Genomic DNA, 21,501 nt, shown 5'->3' with positions numbered 1-21,501 from the left:
TTCCCTACAAGATTTGAAAAAACAGATCTACAGTCTTATTTTTGCGCTATGCAATCCCAATCAGAATATTGCTGTTTAAAACTAGTCTTGCTTTCTTAGGGGGGGGAAAGATCAATAAAAACAGACAAATAAAATCAACTTAAAAATAGAAAACTATATGTTTTTAGCTTTAGATCTCTGATCTTATTTCAATATAATCACATATTAATTTTCTCCAGCTAAGTCCTGTTTGACCAATTACACTCCACACACATCAGCTGTAATAGCTATATAGTAAGAAGGGTCACACATGCAAATGAAAAGAGAAGGAGGTCAACTAGAGTAACTACCCTGGCTGTTATGAATGGTGCTCCTGGGGATTCATTCTTCATAACTTTCCAATACAAGTCTTGGTAAATTTACTTGATCCATTTTATAACAATTTGTTTGATACATTTTAACTCTAATTCTGAATTATGTACAGATAAGTCAGCTTTACATTAAATTTTGTATTTCAACCGATTCATAGAGTTCATCAGTGAATAACTGTTGATCTTCAGATTATTTGAAAGATAGTCACTGAAACTGTTTGGGATGTGGATGGTCAACGATAAACTGGCTGGTTATATAAGTTGGAAACTACTGTTTCTCTTCTCTCATTAGATGATTTATGTAACTAATGAATACAACACAAGTTGTGAATATTCAGTTTTGCAAAATAAATTGCCATCTGAATTTTTCACTGATGACTGTTCAAAAAATTCACCCTTCTACAATTGCTTACTACTTCCTTTCTTCCAGTTCCAACTTGGACCCTCTCTACTCTAATTCCTGCCATCTCCATTACTCTAAAATTACTCTTACCAAAGTATCTAATGACCTTTTTCTGCCCACATTTCCACTGTATCCTCACTCTTCTTGACCTCCTGATTGACATCTTGTCCTGTCACCTACCACAGTTCTTTCCTCCTTTGACTCTCCTTCTAATTCTTAAAATTGTTCCTTCAGCGCAGTGTTTGGTAGATTCCTTTTCCTCCCCTCTCCTACTGCAAATAGGGATCCAACAGAATATGACTGTCAGTTCCTTCCTTTTCTTTATGCTGTTTCATCCATTTTTGTCATGTTGGGTGTTTTCATGGGCTGTTCCTAAGCTATTCTATGCGAGATAGCTAGGAGGACTGGTCAGTCCTGAAACACAGAACCTCATATTTCAAATATCTAATTTGTGAAACCTGCACTATATCTTACTCTTTGGAATATTCTTAAAATGAAAGCATACTATAAGAATGTGCAAGACATTTCTATGGCACATTTCTAGGGTGTGGGAGCGGTATTTAATTCACAGAAGCTGCTATCTGAAATACAGAACACAGGGTTTCTTTAAAAAGTCTTCCTTAAGTCTATTGATTCAAGAACAAATTGATAAAGAGAAAGGGGATTCTACAGCATTCAAAATCCTTCTCTTATTAAGAGATTGCTTATTATTATTTTGAAATTAAATTACACCATTATAGGACCTCTTCCTTATCTAACAGCACGTCAGTTCAGACACTGTAGGTGGCATTGTGACCTTTTGTGTGAAGCACTGATATCTGGTTAAGAGAGGCTGAACTTTTTATGAACATTTCAACTTCCATATGGATTTCTAAAAAGTTTTTGTCAAGAAGCAGCTGGTCACTGTTTTCTAGCAAAACACTTGTTCAAAAGAGGCAGTGATGTCATCATAGAGGGGTCTATACTTCCACTGCATGCCAAAACTGACACGGGGTGAGTGAGGGGTCACACTAACACAATTTCAATAATGAAACAATTTAACTAGGAATCTATAAAGGAAAGACACCAAAATACCATTTCATAATCAATGGTCCAAATTAATCCCATTTATAAGCACTTACTTTTTTAACTATGAAAGAAATTAGAGCTAATTGCATTCTGTTGCATGCTGCATAAATTATTATTGAATTAACACATTTTCTCCTTGTACCACAACTGATACTGAAACAGTAAGATGTTTCTTTTTAAAAAAACCATCACCTCACCTTCCTTTTTGGATTCAAAGAAGGGCACAATCCCAGTAAAAAACACAACAACCTAGCTCTGAATTGGCCTTCATTATGAAGGCCAACTTCATTTTAAAGAAACATGAGACCATATATGGCTCCAACTAAAGTCAATATGAGTTTTGTCCTTGGTTTTCACAGAGGTAATAGGGGTAGTACTTCTACCTGGCACTGATCTGGCCTAATATTATTTTGCTTTATTATCGTGAATCCAGTAAAACTGAAATATTGAGTCAGGAAACGGAGGGTTTAGGCAATGTTGTTTATGGTACAGAAGTTAATCCCACAGCATGCAAAGCTTCCTGCACTAATGCGTTCCTTATGCCCCTGTTTTGAGTCATTACTCACTCACATTGCCACATTTTAGAATCAGCATTTCAGATGAGAGGTACTTTACTATGGCAAGCATACCTCAGAAGAAGGAAAAAAATGGGTTATTCTTACTCCTCCTTATTTACCTGTGAACAGTGCAACATTGGCATGTTTTGCATCATAGGGACACCTTGCCATTCCACTAAACTCATCGCCTAGGAACTCCAGTGTATCCATCTGAAAAAAATCCAAAATACCCCAATTTAAATCTCTTCAAGAAAAAGAAAGAGGAACTTGTCACCCGCATTATGACTTATGATGGTTTTCATTTCAGAGCGGAGAGGTGTTTCTGGCTGTGAGGTAAGAACAAAGCAAAATGTTATTATATATAATTTATCGAGGAAGGAGTGCCCATTAAGATAGACACCCTTCTAACACATTCCTTCACTGATTTGTTTATCTGTTCACGAACGTCCTATTGAACTATTAAGGCCTGTGAGGCCTTTGGTTCTGACAAACATTCCTAAGATATACAGGCTATACTAGCCAAAAGAAGATCAGGATGATTTTGGTTTGTACAACTCCCCCACCTAATGTTGGGGTTACTATCTCTGTATTCTGCCCATCTAAGGTTGGGATTGTCATTACTGCACAATTTTTTGTTCTGCTTTCCATATTTGGAAATATTTGCTTTCCATGCGTTCCTGTATCCATTAAGCATGCATCATAGACAAAATCCTCTTACTATCAAGCAAGAATTAATCTGTGCAGTAGTTGTAAAATGTCAGACTTAAGTGTAAACCCCTGGGAAATTAATTCAGCATAAGGTACTGGTAATTATACAAATAACCAGCTAAACCTTGTACAGAAGTCCAAGAGGTTTCAGTAAATGACAGGGAAAGGACCAGATCGTATATATTTAAAGATTCATTATAGCAGAGCTAGTAAGATCAATGATTGATTTTGGGGTAAAATTCCTCCCACCTATTCAACTTACTTGAACAATACATACTGTATAAATCAGAGTACAAAATCATAGTGCGTGAGAAATAATCTATCTAGCACCATCAAGCTACTCCAATCAACTTTTGGCTCATATGTTATGAGACCTAAGTCATTCAATGGACGATTTGTCATCATTTGTTTCCTGTCATGTATCCTTTCTATCAAGATCTTCTGAAGGGAATCAGTTGTGTTTACTCTTAAATGGAAAAGCATTTAAAGTGACAGTAAAAGGAAATGAGCTGTGCTCCAGAGTTCGTTTCCTCTATGTGAAGCAAAGCATTTCAGGTTCATCTGCACTTTCACTTTGCAGCACAGAGGGATGGCCCTTATCTTCTGTTTGGCATGTCTCAAGTGCCCTGGTGCCATCCACAATGCTAGAAATATATTCAGAAAAAGTCAGTGCAGGTGTCTGAGTGACCTTCTGTAGGCCCCCAGAGATATTACCCATGCAGGCTCTGACAGCATGGCAACAGGTGAAGAAATCAGCATAGGCCATATATCATGGGGAATGAAACATCTGCAGAAAGGATAAAGAGGACCATTTATATCCCTCACATTAGGATGCCAAGAAAAATTTGTATTTGTACTAAAAGACAGCTTTCCAGCAAGGGGACTACTTGGGATTTGTTAGCAGCATTAATTGTATTGAGGGCTAAGCAATGGCAAGCAGTGCTAGAATAATTAAACAAAGAACTGGAAACAGGAAACCTAGCTGCATTCTGGGAAAATATGGTGTGATGTGTCTGAGAGGCTGGGAAGAAAAAAGAGAAGAGAGTTCCCAGACTAGTGCAAACATTGATACCTTTATACGAAGAATTTGCATTATGTAGTTAAGAGGAAAGGAACTTGTCCCTGAAACAAAAACTTCCTATACAGAAAGGGAAAAAAAGATAGGTCTTTCTAGGTTTGAGCCATCACAGATGATAAACCAATGTGGATGATTTTATTATTTAGCATATGCAGTTTCAGCATATTGTTTCAGCCACCTTAAGGTGATTTCATCACTGCCTTAAGATGTGGAGGATAAACCAGTGTGGCAGAGAAAGGATGGTGAGAGTTAGGGACTTTGTGGATATGGACATAGTTGTTTTCTTGATTACTGATGTTTTCAGTTTATCTTTACATTTCTAGGCCCAATCCTGCACTTTTGAGTCAATGGAAATTTTACCACTGACTCGATTATAAGGAGGGTCAGGTTTTTGTTTTTTGTTTTTTATAAATACCAACTGAATCTTCCTTCCCTCTGAATAATGTTTAGAAATAGCCCTTGGGACAAGGGCACTCTTGCTTGTCTTAGTTCCCTGCCTGTGGGCAACTTTCCTCACTTTCTTCTCCCCCTCTACATTTCCCTGTGGTTATCTGCTATCAATCACTTTCAGAAGAGTCCCATGGAATCCTGCACAGGTTCCCAAGTATTTAGATACCCACAAACTGATGCAGTAAAAACATAACATTTTTGTAAAGCTAAGCTCTACACTGGATTCAAGACTGGACACATGACAAGAGATGGATTCAAAATGGTCTGTCCCAACAGGATACTTAGATCTTAAGGACTCCACTTTAAAATGTGCCCATGGTAGGTAAACTTTATGCTTAAGAACATCTGGAAAACTAACGTGTGTGTGAAGTAAACTGTATGTTATTGCAACTATGAAGGAAAGTCAAGCGGCAACATACTTGAATTTGGAAACGCTGCAAAGAAGTGTCTACATCAATCCAGACAAATCTCAGAAACTTGAACAATATTGTAAGTGAAGACTAATTGTGTGATGTTGAATGATGCATATCATGTTCCTGACTACAGTCACAGTACATACATAACTTGTAAGAACACAGCTGTAAACCCAAGAAGACATGCATACCTTATAGTTCCTACAAGAAGGGTTGAAGGCATTTGTTCCACAGACAAACAAGGTATCCTCGTTTCTTTTTAGGAGAACCTTAATAAAATTATGACACTCATCCTGAAGAAAAATAGTAATAAAAATTATTTTAGTCAGCACATTCTGGATATCTGGCTTTATCTGCGTGCCCTGATTTTCATGGTCATATCTAAAATGAAACTGGCCAGTAGCCATTGTGATATTCTGGGCCTTGTTTCAACAATGTTTTAACTGACAGAAAACGAAATGCAATGAAATAAAATTCTAGTCATTTAAAAAATGGTTGCTAGGAACCTAGATATTATATTTACATTGTAGTTTGGATTTTGTTCTCTCTCTTATAGATACATTTTGTTTGAAAGTTGTAGCTTTGCTCAAGATTGAGGGCTGACTCACTTCTCACATCTGCTGTTCTAAGACAGCTGCACATCTTATTTAGTCAAGGAAGCAAACGGAAGTAAAACTGATGTAGTGGAGGGGGGAGCAGCTCCAGAAACTCTGGGCCAGATATTGATCTCACCAATGTTAGTCACAGTTTACACTCCAGTACACTGATATGAGATAAGGATCAGTCCCTCTGCATCTATGAACACACACACTTCTTATTAGGGGTTTGTATTTGTTCTTCAGGAAACCCCAAGTAGAGAAAGGACAGCAGCAGGTAGCTACCTGAGACAGCATTAGGTAATGTCCGTTTATCTACCATTGTGTCCATAATCCTCAGTGCTCCCAAGTATGTCATGATGTTGCTGTGGCTGCTGTCGTAATGTTTCATCACATTAAAAGCAAACTATTTTTGCAAATTAAAGCTTTCAATAAGTTGATGGAAAAAGCAATTACTAGCAAAGAAGTGAATGGCATGATCCATTCTACATCACAGAGAACAGCCTGAGATAATAGTCAAGAAACTAAACTAAAGTGGCAGCTGCAGGAGAAATGAAAATTGCCTACCTTATGTTTTCCCTTCATTCTGCACGTGTCTACATCAGCCTGTCTAGATTTCCATGTCAATTTCTGCAAGGATCAAGAAAGAAATCAATTAGAGCCCAGAGGTTGTTGCATTTGATTTCAGAAGTAAGAGTTCCCTAGGGGAGACTAGCTGCTGAACATATATTTATTGAAAGCTTTCTGCACCCTTTCTCTGTGATTAATTCACCATAACAATGAAAGACCAGTGATGCAGAACATTCACTTAATTTTATGTTGCTATCTATTCATTAAACTAGAAACCTATCTCATTTTTAAAGCCTGCAAACAAGTGAACTTAGCAACAAGCTGATTTTTTAAATGTACGCACATTTTAAAAAGTATTTTGTTTTCTTTTCTCATCATTTCCTATAATTTGATGTTGTTTTGCAAAGTAAATTGCTGTTAATGGACTATAAACTCATTAGTTATCAAATCAAAGTATGTGCATTGGCAAGGTGTGTTTCAGAAGACAAAGACATCCAATTCAGGTAATTCTCCTCACTTCAAGTCAGCTAACAGGCTCAGAGAGCCCTCTACCTATCAAAGTACTGAAGATTTTATCTGCTAACACTGTTCCCCTGGAAGACTTGTGTGTATATGTTTGAACTGGATTATACACAGACTACTGTTACCAAATTATCAAATCTGTCCTAAACTTTCCAAGTACCTGAGTGCAGAATAGTCAAATCTAATGATTTGAAGTTTTATAAAACTTGATTGAAAACTTCAGAGCTTAAATTTGTTTGTTTATTCATTCATTCATTTAATTCATATGCTGCTATTCCTAGCAAAGGCTCAGAGCAGCTTACAGTAAGAGAACATATTTCAAAATAGCTTAAAAAAGGAGAGTGACAAGACAGCTTAGCAGAGAATGTACATGCAATACAAAGAATCTAGTAGGAGGCCATATCTAGCAACATTCATGTTAACACACAGGAGAGAAATGCAAGCAAAATTGTTTTTCATTTGGCTATAATTTCCCATGGATATAACGCAGATTTGGTTCAACTGATGTTAAAGTAATATTTTATTTGCATGCTTGTATAGCTAACTACAAAATTATACATGAAAATTACAGGTACATCTGTACTACCTCCACAGTGATCCAGAGACCACCACTCAGAAACAAGCTCCTTCAAGTTCCTCCAATTTGGCATTTACTGCTTGCTAAAAAATGTTGTATATTTGCTTTGTGCCATGTACCCAAGGATGCTCTCGAGATCTCAGTCTCAGCTGTGAATCTGAGGGCAATTCTGGGCGCACCTGGCACTGCACTTATGGTGACCACAGAACATTTTTTCAATAGGGGTGTGGGTATGGTTGGCTTCTTGGTGGTGGTCTTGAGATTGCTACAGAGGCAATATAGACATATGCAGAGTTTGCCTTTTATGAAGAAAGTTTCAGTACACTTAATTAGTATGGTATAGCAATTATAGAAAGATACAGAATACAAATGAATAGATGTTTGATGAATATTCCACCAGGGACCTCAGTGTATTTCAGGATGGATTACTTATCAACTCAGCTAAATCACTTATCAGAAATTCACAGAGGACATGATTGCTATTCCAGCTTTCCCCAAATATGATTAGTAATGCCATCTTACTTGATTATTATAGTTTGTACAGCAATGCTGGCAAGCTATTTGAAACAGTGTCCTCTTCCTATTTATTGTCTGCCTTTTCTAGTGTCCTTGGTTTCAGGATGATGATAAAAGCTACTTACTTTGCTAAAATAAATTTCTTCTGTATGTGATGTGTCCATATCAACAGTATAAATATGGTCCCTGTAAACAAAGATAAATGAATGTAAAGTCAAATAAGTAGTCAGACAGTTCATTTTCCACTGAAAGAGTTATCTCCCATAAGATAACCCATAGCTCACACAAAAAAGACCAGGGACCGTACAACAGAACATTACTGACTGCATAGTCTGCTTCTTCTGATAATGTACCAGTGTATACAAGCTGTCTTGTTTTACATTAAAGATGAAGGAAAATTCTAAAAAAAAGAGTTACATCAAAATTCTTCTCCACCCTAAAATTATTTGTATGCATGAGGTTTAGGACGAAAAACTAGTTCCAAATCTCTTCAGGCTTGTTGTGCTGATTTTTTATGCATCCTCAAATCATCTACAACCTTGCTTAGACAAGCCTTTGCCAGCTTCTTGGGACGGTTTTCAGTGTGCCATATTTACTCATTCAGGGTTAAAGGGAAGTTAACGCTTTTTTTTTTTTAATTATGCTTCCAATTTCAGCCATGCTGATTTGATTGACAAAATGGAAAGGAAAAGGTTGACAGCAACAAAATTGTTTCCAGAAGTCATTTTTCTCTTCACAGGTTGATGGCCAAATTAAGCTCTAAAATATGCCCTTGGAGAAGTTTACAGTTCTTGCTTGTGTTCACCTTCCTGTTTGGCTGAGAACATGGCTTTTTCTACAATTAGCTGCCAGTCACTCTTTAGAAATAGGAAACAGACTAAGGCACACAGGTAGAGGGATATTTTTAAACATTCCCCTTCTGCTAGAGCTGAACACAAGGACATTTTTGTCTGGGGCATAGAATTTAAAACAAATAAATGAATAAAAAGCAGTAGGAGCTGCGCCAAACTGGGGAGGAAGGGTGAAAAATACTCAGAAACTCATTTTTCCTTGAAATAACATTGGCTTTTTCAAAAATGGAGGAAGTTGTGCAGCTGGAAAATGATCCACAGCTTGAAAGGAGTCTCCATAGGAGTCTGTTGAAAGTAGGATGCAGACTGTTTCCATTTTGAAAGTCTCTGCTTTCAACATTAACTTCATTTTAGCAGGTTTGGGGGAAACAATATTAGCCTCTAACTAAAGCAGATGCAAAACACTATGCTGTAAGAAGAATAATAAGCAACACTTCTCTCACGTGGAGAAAAGGAAGCATTGTTAATGGAAACTGGCTTTTAAAAAAATCCACTTTTTCCCCCTGCACTGGAGGCAGTTTGCTTTATAAGATGCCAAACCAAGGAGGGTTTTTTTTCTTCAGTCTTCAGTACAAACCAGAACTGTCACTTACTTTCAAGAGAGGTTTAATGCCTTGGCTTATTATTCACTTGACTTTAATGGTGGAGCTACGGTCAGCATTAGTGCTGGAATAAAATTACTTATTAGCTTGATATTGGCTTTACAGATGACTACAACATTTCTGTTTGATATAGAATATTCTTAGTGCCTATTGGTGCTACTATATACAAGTAGAAGCAAAAATCTGAATTGTAAATTAACAACTGCTTATTATGCATTGGCAACACCTCAAAAAGTGTTCCAATTGGCCCTCTTCTGGCACAGCTTTTTGTGTTAATTATCAGTTTTGGTTTGTGGTGGGCTTTTTAAAACAAAACAATTAAAAATAAAGTGGTACAATTCAGACAGAAACTTGAGCCACTTTAGCACCGCTCAAACCCTGGCACCTTTAAGTGATTTGCCTCTTGGCTTATCAAATGCTCCAAGGAGAATTCAGATGCCAATTTATGGAATTACCTCGATGAAATGTGATTTTGAGATAAGTGTAAATCATTCCACGTGTAGCACATTTAAAGCGTAGCTGCCCACAGTGCTGGCAAAAATGAAAAGAAGTGTCAAATGCTTGTGAAAGTTCTTTAACTACAGACAATAAGGGACTGTTTTGCCTTTCCTTCCCCAATGCTGCCTAACTCCCAGTACCTACTGGCTGTGGTATGTGTATAGCTCTCTGCTAATTAAGTTATTCTAACACAAATTGACTTAATCCTAGTGCTTCCGTTTTTCCCACCTCCAGTCAGCAGAACTGAATTTTGTTGCCATGGCATAATCTTGTGGAGGAAGAGAATTTAAATAATGACACTGGCTGAGCCTGACCTTTGGTCATTCAGTGCAATGTCTGGAAATGTATAATAACCGCAAAGGAGGAGGGGATCATTCTGGTATGGCAGGGGCTCAGTGAACCATTCTGTACGTACATATGGGAGGTGACAGATCATGTGAACAAAAACAACCACCAAACAAGGCAACAGGAAGAGGAGACGGTGAACTTCAGGCAAGGTGTATGTATGTGATTCTGTGGCTTTCCCTTTACATCTGGAGGGGACAGACTGTCAAGCTTGTATAGCAGTGGAGTTATGCCAATTTGGATATTCAGCCTGGAATTTGCACTGAACTCTTTAGAAAATATGTTGTGGTGGCTTTACAACAGTCAGTACAGAAGCCACAAACAGACCCTCCTGCCTCATTTGCACAAACAGGCAACCGACAGAGATTGTGTTTTATGCCAGTCAAATCAGTAGTGGTTTGCTAGGTGATCTCATATCTGAGTTGGTTCCTTTTTCCTCAAGGAAACTGACTGCAGAGTGAAAACCAAGCACTTGATTTTCTCAAAAAACCTCAATGTTTAATAATTTGTTTTGACTGCTCTTCAGGTGGTGGGGCATGAATGTAAACTTAGCATCACTGTAATTAGACACCAAAAAAAAACCCAACAGCATAAAAGAAGCATCTGATATCATAGCTAAGGGATTTATGCTAACTGCAGTTTTTAATTAATCCTGTTACAAAGCTCTTTAATGAACACCCTTGACTGTGTTCACATTTGCTTCAGTCTACAAGTTTATTGCCACCACTAAAGGAGATGCAGTGTTATAGGTATAAACTTTCACTCCTGTTAATTATGAAAGATGAGTCATTTTCTGGAGTTTATCACTTGAAGACAAAAATGACCTTTGAATTTTAGCATTTATTACATAGGCTGCTCAGCCCAGCAGGGATTTTTTTTTCAATATGATTTTGAGAAGGAAAAGTATCCACTTAAGAATTTTAAAGTTATGAAACAAAAAAAGTTATAAGAAGATTTCCTGTGTCTGTAGAAATTAAAATGGATTAGCTCTTTTTTTGCAGGTTGTTAGTTCTTGGTAATAACTGAGCACTTTTCTATTTGACTATAACATTTTATATATGCATGTGTGTACGTATACATGTTATTTATTATATATTCCGTGAATATGTGCACATGCACATATACACACAGATTTTTTTTTAATTACTTGTGCACCTACAAGTTATCCTGGGAATAAACTTTGGGTACAGAAGAGTAAAGTGAACAAAGCAGATTTTCCTTAATGTTCACAGCAAATAATTTGCCAATTGAGAAAGAGAGAGAGAAAGAAAGAAACTTAATCACAAAAAAGAAGAAAACCCTACCACCACCTTATATCCCCACTCTTTCTTTCTTACATATACATAACCACAAAAGGACCAAAACACATAAATGCTGTGTTTTTACAGGGAGGCACAGAGTAGAAAGCCCTTATTAGGGCTCTCTGCATACTTTCTGTGCCAGAAAGCCAAATTCCATGTTTCTTCTCGGCAGAAGACTGTGAAAGGAAAGTTTAGGACTGGACAACTGGCAGAGGTATAACCAGTGAGTGCATTCACAGCATGAGTCCTCCAGCCCAAAACACTCCTTGGGGAGAAACAAACCATACTGGGTGTTCACACATCAAGAGCTATCTCAGCAGCTACAGCCTGTTAGAGGTAAAAGGTTTGGGGTTACTATATATTGAAGCTGCCAGTTCCATTCCCTATCCCACTGCTGCATGGCCAGGTGTTTATTGGGGCTGTGCACTCTTTCCTAAGATATGAAGCTTATAAGAGTGCAATGTGTTGCCCTGCTGAGCATCAGAGTTTGAGACCTGGTGCTTTGTGGGGCTGGAGTTGCAAACATCCAAAGCACAGTTTGTAATATTTAGGAGACGGTTAAAGCAAATGGAAGGATCAGGCCAACAGCATATAGGGACTGTCAAGGAAGGTTATATTAAAAAAATAAAAGATAAACTGGCCCTGTTTAGCAAATTATATTCTTAATTTAAAACTCCTACACCCTACACTGTCATAGCTCCAAGACTGTATACATTTTTTTAATGGATGGTGACTTTGGGAAGAACTTGCTGCAGAATCATAAAGAAACTACAAGATACTGTGGAAAGGCAAACCAATCATGAAAACCAGTTAGAGAGAAATAAGCTTAGCAGTTAAATCCAAAACTTTCTCCACTGATGAGGCACCTTAAAAATGCAGACATGGTCAGAAAAAGTGGCTATTTAAAAATGTCACTTCCTTACTCAACAATTCTACTCTTCAATGTAAGCAATCAGTCAACTAAGGCTCACTCTGGTGCTTATTGCTCTGGAGTTTATTGCTCCCAGGTGCGCTGTTTTAACGTGCGCCCAGGATTGCGGCATATTAAGCCTGGTCGGAACAGCCCCAGTTAGCAAGGGGTCCTTGCCAGCCTGAGGCTGCTCCCCTTGGTTCAACGTGCTGTGGAGGAGCTGGCTGGGGCATGAGGGTGCTCCAGAGCAGGACTAGCCAACAGACAGCCCCAACACTGAAGTGTCCTTGTGCCCCAGCCAGCTGGGGCAGTGTTTACACATGCATTGCTCCAGAGTAAAAAATCTCGGAGCAGGATAGTACTTGTATTTACTGTGCTGTGGAGTTAATTAGTTTACTCCAGCCTAATAGGGGCACATGTGTAGATGCACCATGTTTACTAAGCAGCTAATTAGCCTATGGCGCAGTAAACGTTTTGTGTAGATACACCCCTAATGACTCTGACTTATCTGCTCTTACTTGTATTCCTTATGTAGCTGCTGGCAAGGCACCACTCTGAGACATTTATACTTAGTGTAGTAATAACACTAAGTCAAGACCTCTGCTACTTTTAAAAAGTTTACATGTTTGGGGGAAAAGAAGTGTTTATATACAATTGTGTGAGGTCTACAACTGATATCTATGTGTAGCTCCCAAGGCATCTGATAGTGCTATGCCAATTTACACAAAATAATGCATGTGCTGTGCCAATATACCTCTTTAGCTAAAAAAGAAATCCAGAAAATAAATTCAGTTAACCTTGTCCGCTGTTCAACAGAACAGCAGTAAATATTTCTCTCCTTTTTTTTGTTTTGTTTTACAACAAAATATGCCTGGAAAGCAACATTAAACTTTAATTACTCTTATTCAAATATGTATTCATGCACACAATGGATCACTTGTGTTTGTTTTCCAAAATATGTAATTAATTGTACGCTCAAACAAAATCAGAAATTCTTTAAGGAAATAAATTATGGACTCTATTCTCCCAGGTGCTAAACAGTTAATTGGGGTACTCAGAGCCTTTCACACTGATGGGTTAAAGTGAGCACTGCACATGCTCAGTACCTTTCAGAATTGAACTGTGTTAGATGACTAACTAACATGGCTTTTCATATGTATTATAGACAGTGTGATGTCCTCCAGATGTGATAACATCCTAAAATAAATGTCTGGCAGAAATGAATTCAGAATATCTACTTTTGCTCAGAGAAGCAAGAAGGGAATCAGCAAAGCAGTACTGACCTAGCAGCAATGTAGAGAGTTCTGTTCATTATTAAGATCAGCTGGATGTCCAGCCTGTGCCTCTGTGTGGCGTTCCGTCCTGGCTTGTGACCCACAAACACCGGATACTGTTTTGTATCTGTGAGATGGGAATGGGATTGGGGAGAAAGACGAGGGATAGAAGATCACATAATGAAATCATCTTAACATGGAATATTCCATCACCAACACCACTACCAAAATATATAGTTCCTGCTCTTGCGCTCTCTCTTTCCCCCACAAAGCAGTCTGGGGTCCTAAAGTAATTGCACAGTGGGTTGCATAGCTCACTGAGGTTATAAACACTGTTTGCAGTTGTCACAGAGAAAGTCATTATGTTTTTAGAAAACAAAAATTGTGATTTTTGAGACCATAGAACTGCTCTGAAAGCTCTTGGCATACAGGTACTCAGCACTTTCACACAGTTTGCCTTTCATCCCTTGCAGCGTTTTAAATGCTGGATGCTGCCTGCCAAGTGTATCTTTCAGGACAAAGCTATTTTACAGTAGTCCATCAATCACTGCAATGGCTGGGCTGGTAAGTGGTTAGAGCAAAAGACTTGGCACTGCTAGGTACAAAACTGTCAGCTACACCTGTTTCCTAGAGGATTGGTCTACCACTATAGGGCAGGTCTAAGTATTTTTTAGAAGCTGTAGGTAGTAATGAATTGAACTTTATTAAGTAAAAAAAGGTGGCTGCATTATTTGGCAACATGTCTGGTAGTACAATTTTCCTGGCAGCTGGACAACAATGCCAACGGAAAGCCGTGGTCCAGATATGTACTACGAGTAAGCCAACTTTCACCCCCAACTCTGACAGGCAGTGACAGCACTTATTCACTCCACTCTGATGGTCTCTTCAATGTGCACTAATGGATATGTGACATATGCAATCTGTATACAGACCCTACAATAAGAGATAGCTTGAGAACATGTCTGACTGAGAGCTTTGTCTGTCTATTCAGTGCTTTTCTAATGCATGTATACTGGTAGCATGTAGATACAAAGGCTACTCAACCAGTTCCCAAGAAGAGAGGCAATCAGAAAAAGCCCCCAGAACACAGAAGGTAAGAGCAAGCAGAAATAAGACAAGCTCCAGACAGCATAAGTATTGTCCATGCTCATTATGCAGCAATAACTGGCACCTGGCCAAACATTAACCCTTCCTCAAAATGTGTTTTCCCTTGATAAATGGAACTAACTCAAGGGATTATTTCTTGAAAGACTAGGCTACTGCTCTTATTTTCTGTTAATTCTTTCTAACAGAGTCCTCTTCACTAATCTTAACCAAGCTACTGACTCACTGTGTGACTTTAGGCAAGTCACTTCATACCTTTCTGCTTCGTTAGCCCAGGTGTAAAACCAGTTACTGAGAAGTCCTGGGTAAATAGATTAACAAAAATCAAAGAAATGTATGTTTAGAAGGTTAATTTTTGTGACCGAGAGTTACTTGACAGTACTAATATTTAAAATACAAAGTCTACCTCTGTTAAACATTGTTTTTCCTTTTTAATCTTACTGCTCTCAAGAGTTGTGGCCTACATGTTTGCAGTCTCTCATTTAAGCATTTCATGACAGAGAAGTAGAAGCTTTATTTCTCAACATGGATTAACACTGTTGATCTGTCATTGCTGATTGCACTTTCATAAATTCAGAAGTGGTACACCAACCCTGAACTTCTGGGCACACAGGGGCCAGAAGTAATAATTAAGATTTAATTCATTAAGGTAACCACAACAGTGAAGAACTATGGTCTTGGCTGAAGCCAGCTCCTTACACTGTGTCCACTATGTCTTAATGATGACTGGGAGCACCATGTGTTAGCTTCTGTCAGGCTGCCAACTGTCTGTTTAAAAAAATATTATTGCAAAAATTTCTGGCTTTTACTGACTATATTTTCTTTGTCAAATTTTTCACCTGGCTCTACTGCAAAGAGTCCAAGGGCTAAGTGGGAGAAAGATCCATCAGAGGTTGAGAAAACAAATTTGGTTATTTATTTAGGCCTACTAAATTACTTCAAGGTCCACTGCAACATAGATCTCCTGGAGTGTTACACTCAATACTTATTGGCATGCAGTTGGTGCTCAGTAACTCTGCTTTTGCAATTCTGGGGAGAAATATCTGTTCATGAAAAAGAAACATCCTTTACTTGCTGCTTGATAGAAAAAGGAACTGTGGACTGACTGCATTGCAGAAAGACAAGTGTAGGTTATTCCTTTGGAAGGAAAGCAAGCAGCTCACCACTCAGCCATCACAGACTAGTGCAGAAGTATTCTGCTCTAGTTTTATCATTCTGGGAATGTATATTGGCTGATCTGATGAGACATCAGGAAGAAACACAGTTCACGTCAGATCAACGAAAGCTTTGTAGTTCTGAAACCCAGTGATCAGTACATTCCTCCTTGGCATGTGAAAAAATAACTGTGTTGGGCTTTTCATACTCACAGTTGCCATGCGAAATACTGATTGGCTCAGAATCTTCTGGGAAACCAGCCCCAGCAAAGTGTAGCAGTGTGAAATATAGCAGCAAGGCTTCTGACCTCATAGTAGTTCAGCTGGGAGACTTTACTTCTTCACTTCACCCTGTGGAAGACAAATAAGGGCACAAGGGCTTTCTATCAATTCCATTTGACCACTACACACACAGAAAGCAGGGCTTGAATGGTCAACAAATAACAAAGGGAACTCTCATTCTTCCTTGACCTCTCACTATAAATTAAGAAAAAAGTGTATTTTAAAAAAGGGACTACTCTGCCAGGCTATTTTCCCTTCAATTTCACATCTTGACATCAAGCATCACTTGTCCATATCACACAGTGGTGCCAACACTTGCTTTTGACTTAAATATGAAATGAGCTGCCTGTATATTTTGTTTCAGCTGCTTATACCCAGTAAAAAAACTCTGTCTTTTGAGCCAATCAGTGGCTGACAAGCAGTTTTTAGGGAAGTACTCTGCTATTACTTTGAGTAGGTTTACATAATGAAGATGATGACACCGACCATAAATAAAAGCCACACTACATTATTTAGGTTAAAAAGGTGATTAAGAGTTATAGAAAGGGACTGATTCATACCCTACAAAGTTGTGAATCAAGCAGAAACACTGAGAGCGTTTGAAGAAGCACACTGAACATGTCATTGGGCTTTCCCATAAAATATATACCCATAAATTTAGGTACCATAAAACTAATACTCCCAACCTGCAATAAAACAGGAGTGAACAGAACTTTCTAATAACACCCCACCCCCTCACCCCAATGTTTCACTATTTCACATTCCATGTGCAAAATACCATAAAGATAAAAAGAACCACAGGCGACATGGTAAAAGAAAACAACACAGAATACAGTAAATAGCTTATAATTCCCAGGCAAATTTCACAGAGGTGCCAATCCATTTCAATGCAAAAGTGGGGTTTTCTTTTCATCCCTTCCAGAGTTTCAAACTTCTGAAGCTGCCTGCCAAAGATTATCTTTCTCAACAAAGCTATTTTAGAGCAGCCTGTCAATCATGAAAGATTTATGTGTAGAGAGTCAAACTTGGTAACCTACACAGTCTTTGAAAGTTAATTTGGCAAACAAAGTGCTAACTTGCCCTTTGCAACATTATTTCATATTAGGTACTGATATCTACTTTCTCCATGCCAAAAAAGCCTCAACAAAGTGCTTAACTTGTCCTTTGCAACATCATTTCATATTAGGTACCAATACCTACTTTCTCCATGCCAAAAAAAGCATCAACAGATTTTGAGACTTGCATTTCAACTTATAAGTTCACAGGCACAGCTGGTTATTAATCATTTATCCAACTAGAAATGTCACAATTATTAATTTGCCTTATCAGATATATGATTTTAAATAAAATCGCAGCTTCTGTAACAAGACTTGAGATAGCAACTCTGTTGTATGGCCATGGAGTCTCTAAGAGCTATTAGTAGGTGATTTATTGAATTCTCATGTTTGCCTATTATTATTCAAACACACAAATTGGAAAACTTGCCTAGTTTTGTATTTTATTAATTAAAGTTTGAACCCAGAGAAAATAAACTTTGATGTGAGCCATTCTATGACCAAGTGACTCCTCAGCTGGCTGTCTTTATTACAAGGATAGCAAGGATACAATAGCAAGAATAAGTAAAACATAAAACAGACAATGGTTGGCTATATGTACTACATGCAAAAGAGAGCATACTAGGAGAAAGCAGTGTCTACAAGCTTCAGGGGAATCATTTTCATCTGGCATCCTGGCCTGGATTGGGCTGTGACTACTGGAGACAAGTGAGATGACCACTACCTTGCTTTTCCTCTTCCTACCTTCATTTCTTTAATTGTCGCTAACATGTATGGATTGTGAGCTTTCTGGGACAGAGATTGTCCTTGTACTATGTTTTTATAATGCTTAGTGAAATTAGATCTTTAATGAGATCATGTATAGTTGTTACTAAAATAGAAATAACCAATAATAACTATACATGGAAACAGAGAGTCCCTCAGGATTTGCATTGAAGACCAGATAAAAAAAAAGAAGAATTAAAGCCTAATTCTCTTTCCTCCCACAGATCTTTTGAAATGTTATTTTGCTATCCTTAAAGTCTTTAAAGACTTGTTTCTACAAGTGGATTGCGAAGTGAGAAAACAAAGTAGACCGCTTTAATATATCAACAAATTTCAGTTCTTTCCTTCTTGCAATTGCTTTTGGCAAATGCAAAACTCTTCTCTACAGAACAGTAGAAGAACAGCCATTTAGCTGAAAGAAATCTATCAGGCAATTCACTTTTTCAATTTAAACCTTTTTCACCCACCATATCAGTGTGCAGGCTGATAATTCAAACTCAACATGGCTTCTGGTGAGGCTCTACAGCAGAAGAATAGGTGTTTTGTATTATGCCCTATCAGCCTATAATCAACTATTGAAAAAGTACATTATGAGGAAAAATATTAATGAAGGATTGATGAATCTTGGACTCTCCATTTTAGAGCTTCAAAAAACTTTTTTTATGGGAAGCTATGATTATCACCTCCTTCCCCTCAATCTTTTGCACTATTCCATATACATATGTAGACAAGAAAGCCTCTGGTCAAATTAATTTGTTATGCTACCCATTTTCCTTACTCTGTCAGTTTAAGCACAGGTTAATGAACGAAGCTTCTTTTTTATATAAAAATAAAGAATAGACTAGGGAACATTCGTGTTTGCTATTTAAAAGCTTTACTGCTGCAAAGGCATTCTAACATGCAAATCTTCTGTCAGTCTTCAGGGTATTTTCACTGATTTCTAATAAGCACAGAGCTTGATTCTCCATTCTCCTACACCTCATCTAAATCATTTGCACTTGTATGAAGTGAATGCAAAAAGCTCCTTTCTCTGTTCTTGATGTTTTAGAATCTGTCTACATTGACATACATGCTTGCATCTATAAAGCAATGGAAAATTAGGCTTGTGGTGAAATTACTATTCAGTGTATCTTTTCCTGGAATGTAATTATCCTAATTTAATAAAGAATTTTGGTTTCCTACTACAAGCCAGATTTTTGTCCAATGTCAGTGGAATTCCAGAAGGATGCCAAATAGATATAGTTATGTTTATTTTTAGTATAAATTCCCTTTTCAGCAAGTCCTCCACTCTAGTTGGGCTCCTGGGAATGAGGGAAGTGTTTTGACTTACAAGTGTGATGAAGCTACTTCCTAACCAAATGTCCTTCCTTATGTGGCATCTGATGAAGCACAAGTAGCCAGATGGTGACGCCCAGTGAGTACAGGTACTATCTCCAAATAATTGCTTTGTAAACATCAAGGGTTAGATTCTCAGCTAGCGTGAATCAGTGTAGTTTCCCTGACTTCAGTTATGCTATACTAATTTACATCAGTTGGGGGCCTTGCTCTAAGAGCTTCAGCTCTTGCTACTCACCAAAAGTGCACTATGTTCCAGTAATGAAAAAATAGTAATTTTAACAAGTGATCTTTGTTTCTTCATTATTATTATTCTTTATTATTGTCATTAGCAAACTCCTGAAGTACAGTACTGTAAAGGTTTTAGGACACTTAGATGAAAGACTCTATGTCAATGCAAGGTATAATCAGTCATTATGCTTATGGAATTTGGAGCATTAAGTATGGCTTTTTCAGACATCTGAAAAAACCCCAAATAACAGATCAGTTTTATTCAAATCCTATACTAATACAAGTATAAATTGATGCGAGGATATTGTGGAATCTTGATTTGTTTCTTTAACCTCAATGGGGTTACGCAGTGAAAGAAGACTTTTCCTCAATGGCATGCATATGGCATGCATATATAGATATATAGATTCACACACACACATACACATACACATATATACACACACATGCGCACACACATATGCACACACAGAAAGTGAAAGAAGACGTTTCCTCAATGGCATGCATATATATATTCATATATATATATATTTTTCCATGCCCCCCCCCAAGCACCTTGGTCATTATTATGCATAAATACTAAAAAATAAACCAAAACCCCCAATCTTTTCTCTTGTATGGAAAGCAGGTTTCCTGTTTGGGAAAAAAACAATACAAGGCTGGACAGTACTCCAATACATCATTGTTTATATTAATTATCATTATTGTTATTCTTATTATGTTTTTGTCTGCAAGTCTGATGAATACACTGCCATGGTAAAACTCATTTTGGGAAAAACCATTGTACTGGCACCCAGGAGTTTTCCTTTTTTTTAGAGAAGAATATTGTCCCTGAAGTATCAGGAGAAAGCTTTGATTTTTTGGAACCAAAGGCTCTATATATATATATATATATATATTTATTTATTTATTTATTTTTTTTTTCTAGAAACCATAACTATCTGAGCCAAAAAAAGAGCTACCATGCTGAGCACAGATTTCTGCTGTCTGAGCTTTCTAGGTTTTTTGAATGATTGTCCAATGGCACAGCATACAGTATAGCCCTTTGGCTAAGGAAATGAACACCTGGCTATTACCACAGTGCCTGATGACTACAGCTGTACCCTTTAAAATTAAAAAAAGGGGTTACCTTAATTTGTATGTATTTCATTGAAAAATAAGAAAGGAAGTGCCAACTTAGTAGACTTTATAGAAACCTAAGATAGTTTTGTCTGAGAGCACGCATAAAACCATATAAGCTGCATACACGTAACTATTAAAATGCTTTCTTTCATCTTAAGTTAGCAACAGATGTTGCATTTGTCCCTGGATAAGATGGTCCTGTGTTTGTCCCAGACCAAATATATCCTAAAATTGGTGTGTACAAACATTACACTTTTAATCAGGGTTTAGTGAGCAGCTGAATGCAGTGCCACTTTTCTTCCACTGATTCAATGATACAGTACCAGGATAACTGTATAGATGTACTTTGCAATATCCTAGGATAAACTGTTACTTTCTCTCATCCCAGAAACTTTTTTAGGATTTATCCTGGAACAATGGACATGGATATCTGCAAGACTGCACTTTGTTTTGGGAAAACAATAGTTTATCCCAAGATAAATGTGATGTCTGTTTGCAGCCATAGAGAATGTCCTATTTAACTGCTAGGGCCCAGCTGAACCCTCAATCAATCAAGATATAATTCCTAGTAAAGTCAAAATGTAAAATAGGATTGGGATTTTTTGGGGGTGTGGGTGTTGCTAATTATGGTCTGTGTTGCATCACTACTGCTAGATCCCTATGTATCGCAAACATACTTTAAATTAAGTATAGCTATCTTTGTAGAAAATAGATGTAATTCATGAATTACTAGATGAAATCCAGTGGCCCAAGGACCATAAACATCTCTGACTCTATTAATGAAACTGAATATATATAGCTGCACAAAAGGGACACAAGCTACCTTCCCGCAAATACACCTGGAAGTGAAAGGGTGTCGAGGTA

General features: G+C 37.6%; 1 protein-coding gene across 8 annotated transcripts in view; it reads right to left on the bottom strand.

Annotated features, from left to right (window-relative positions):
* SEMA6A (semaphorin 6A) overlaps positions 1-21,501 on the bottom strand; it is a 151,779-nt gene that overhangs the window by 63,663 nt on the left and 66,615 nt on the right. For 3 of the 8 annotated variants that reach the window (XM_006023984.3, XM_006023985.3, XM_025204611.1), the window contains exons 1-6: positions 16,061-18,706; positions 13,599-13,716; positions 7,934-7,994; positions 6,191-6,253; positions 5,219-5,320; positions 2,498-2,588 (exon numbers count right to left, since the gene is read on the bottom strand). In XM_006023984.3, the coding sequence (XP_006024046.1) occupies positions 2,498-2,588; positions 5,219-5,320; positions 6,191-6,253; positions 7,934-7,994; positions 13,599-13,716; positions 16,061-16,160 (535 nt within the window). In that variant the 5' untranslated portion in view covers positions 16,161-18,706. Of the gene's footprint in view, positions 1-2,497; positions 2,589-5,218; positions 5,321-6,190; positions 6,254-7,933; positions 7,995-13,598; positions 13,717-16,060; positions 18,716-21,501 lie in introns of those variants that run through there. The other 5 variants (XM_006023983.3, XM_025204609.1, XM_025204608.1 and 2 more) reach the window with 4 other exon arrangements.

This window comes from Alligator sinensis, unplaced genomic scaffold (assembly GCF_000455745.1).
Source record: "Alligator sinensis unplaced genomic scaffold, ASM45574v1 scaffold609_2, whole genome shotgun sequence".
Taxonomy (NCBI): Eukaryota; Metazoa; Chordata; order Crocodylia; family Alligatoridae; genus Alligator; species Alligator sinensis.
The sequence above is the reverse complement of the archived record's forward strand: the minus strand, read 5'-3'. Positions and strand labels throughout refer to the sequence as shown.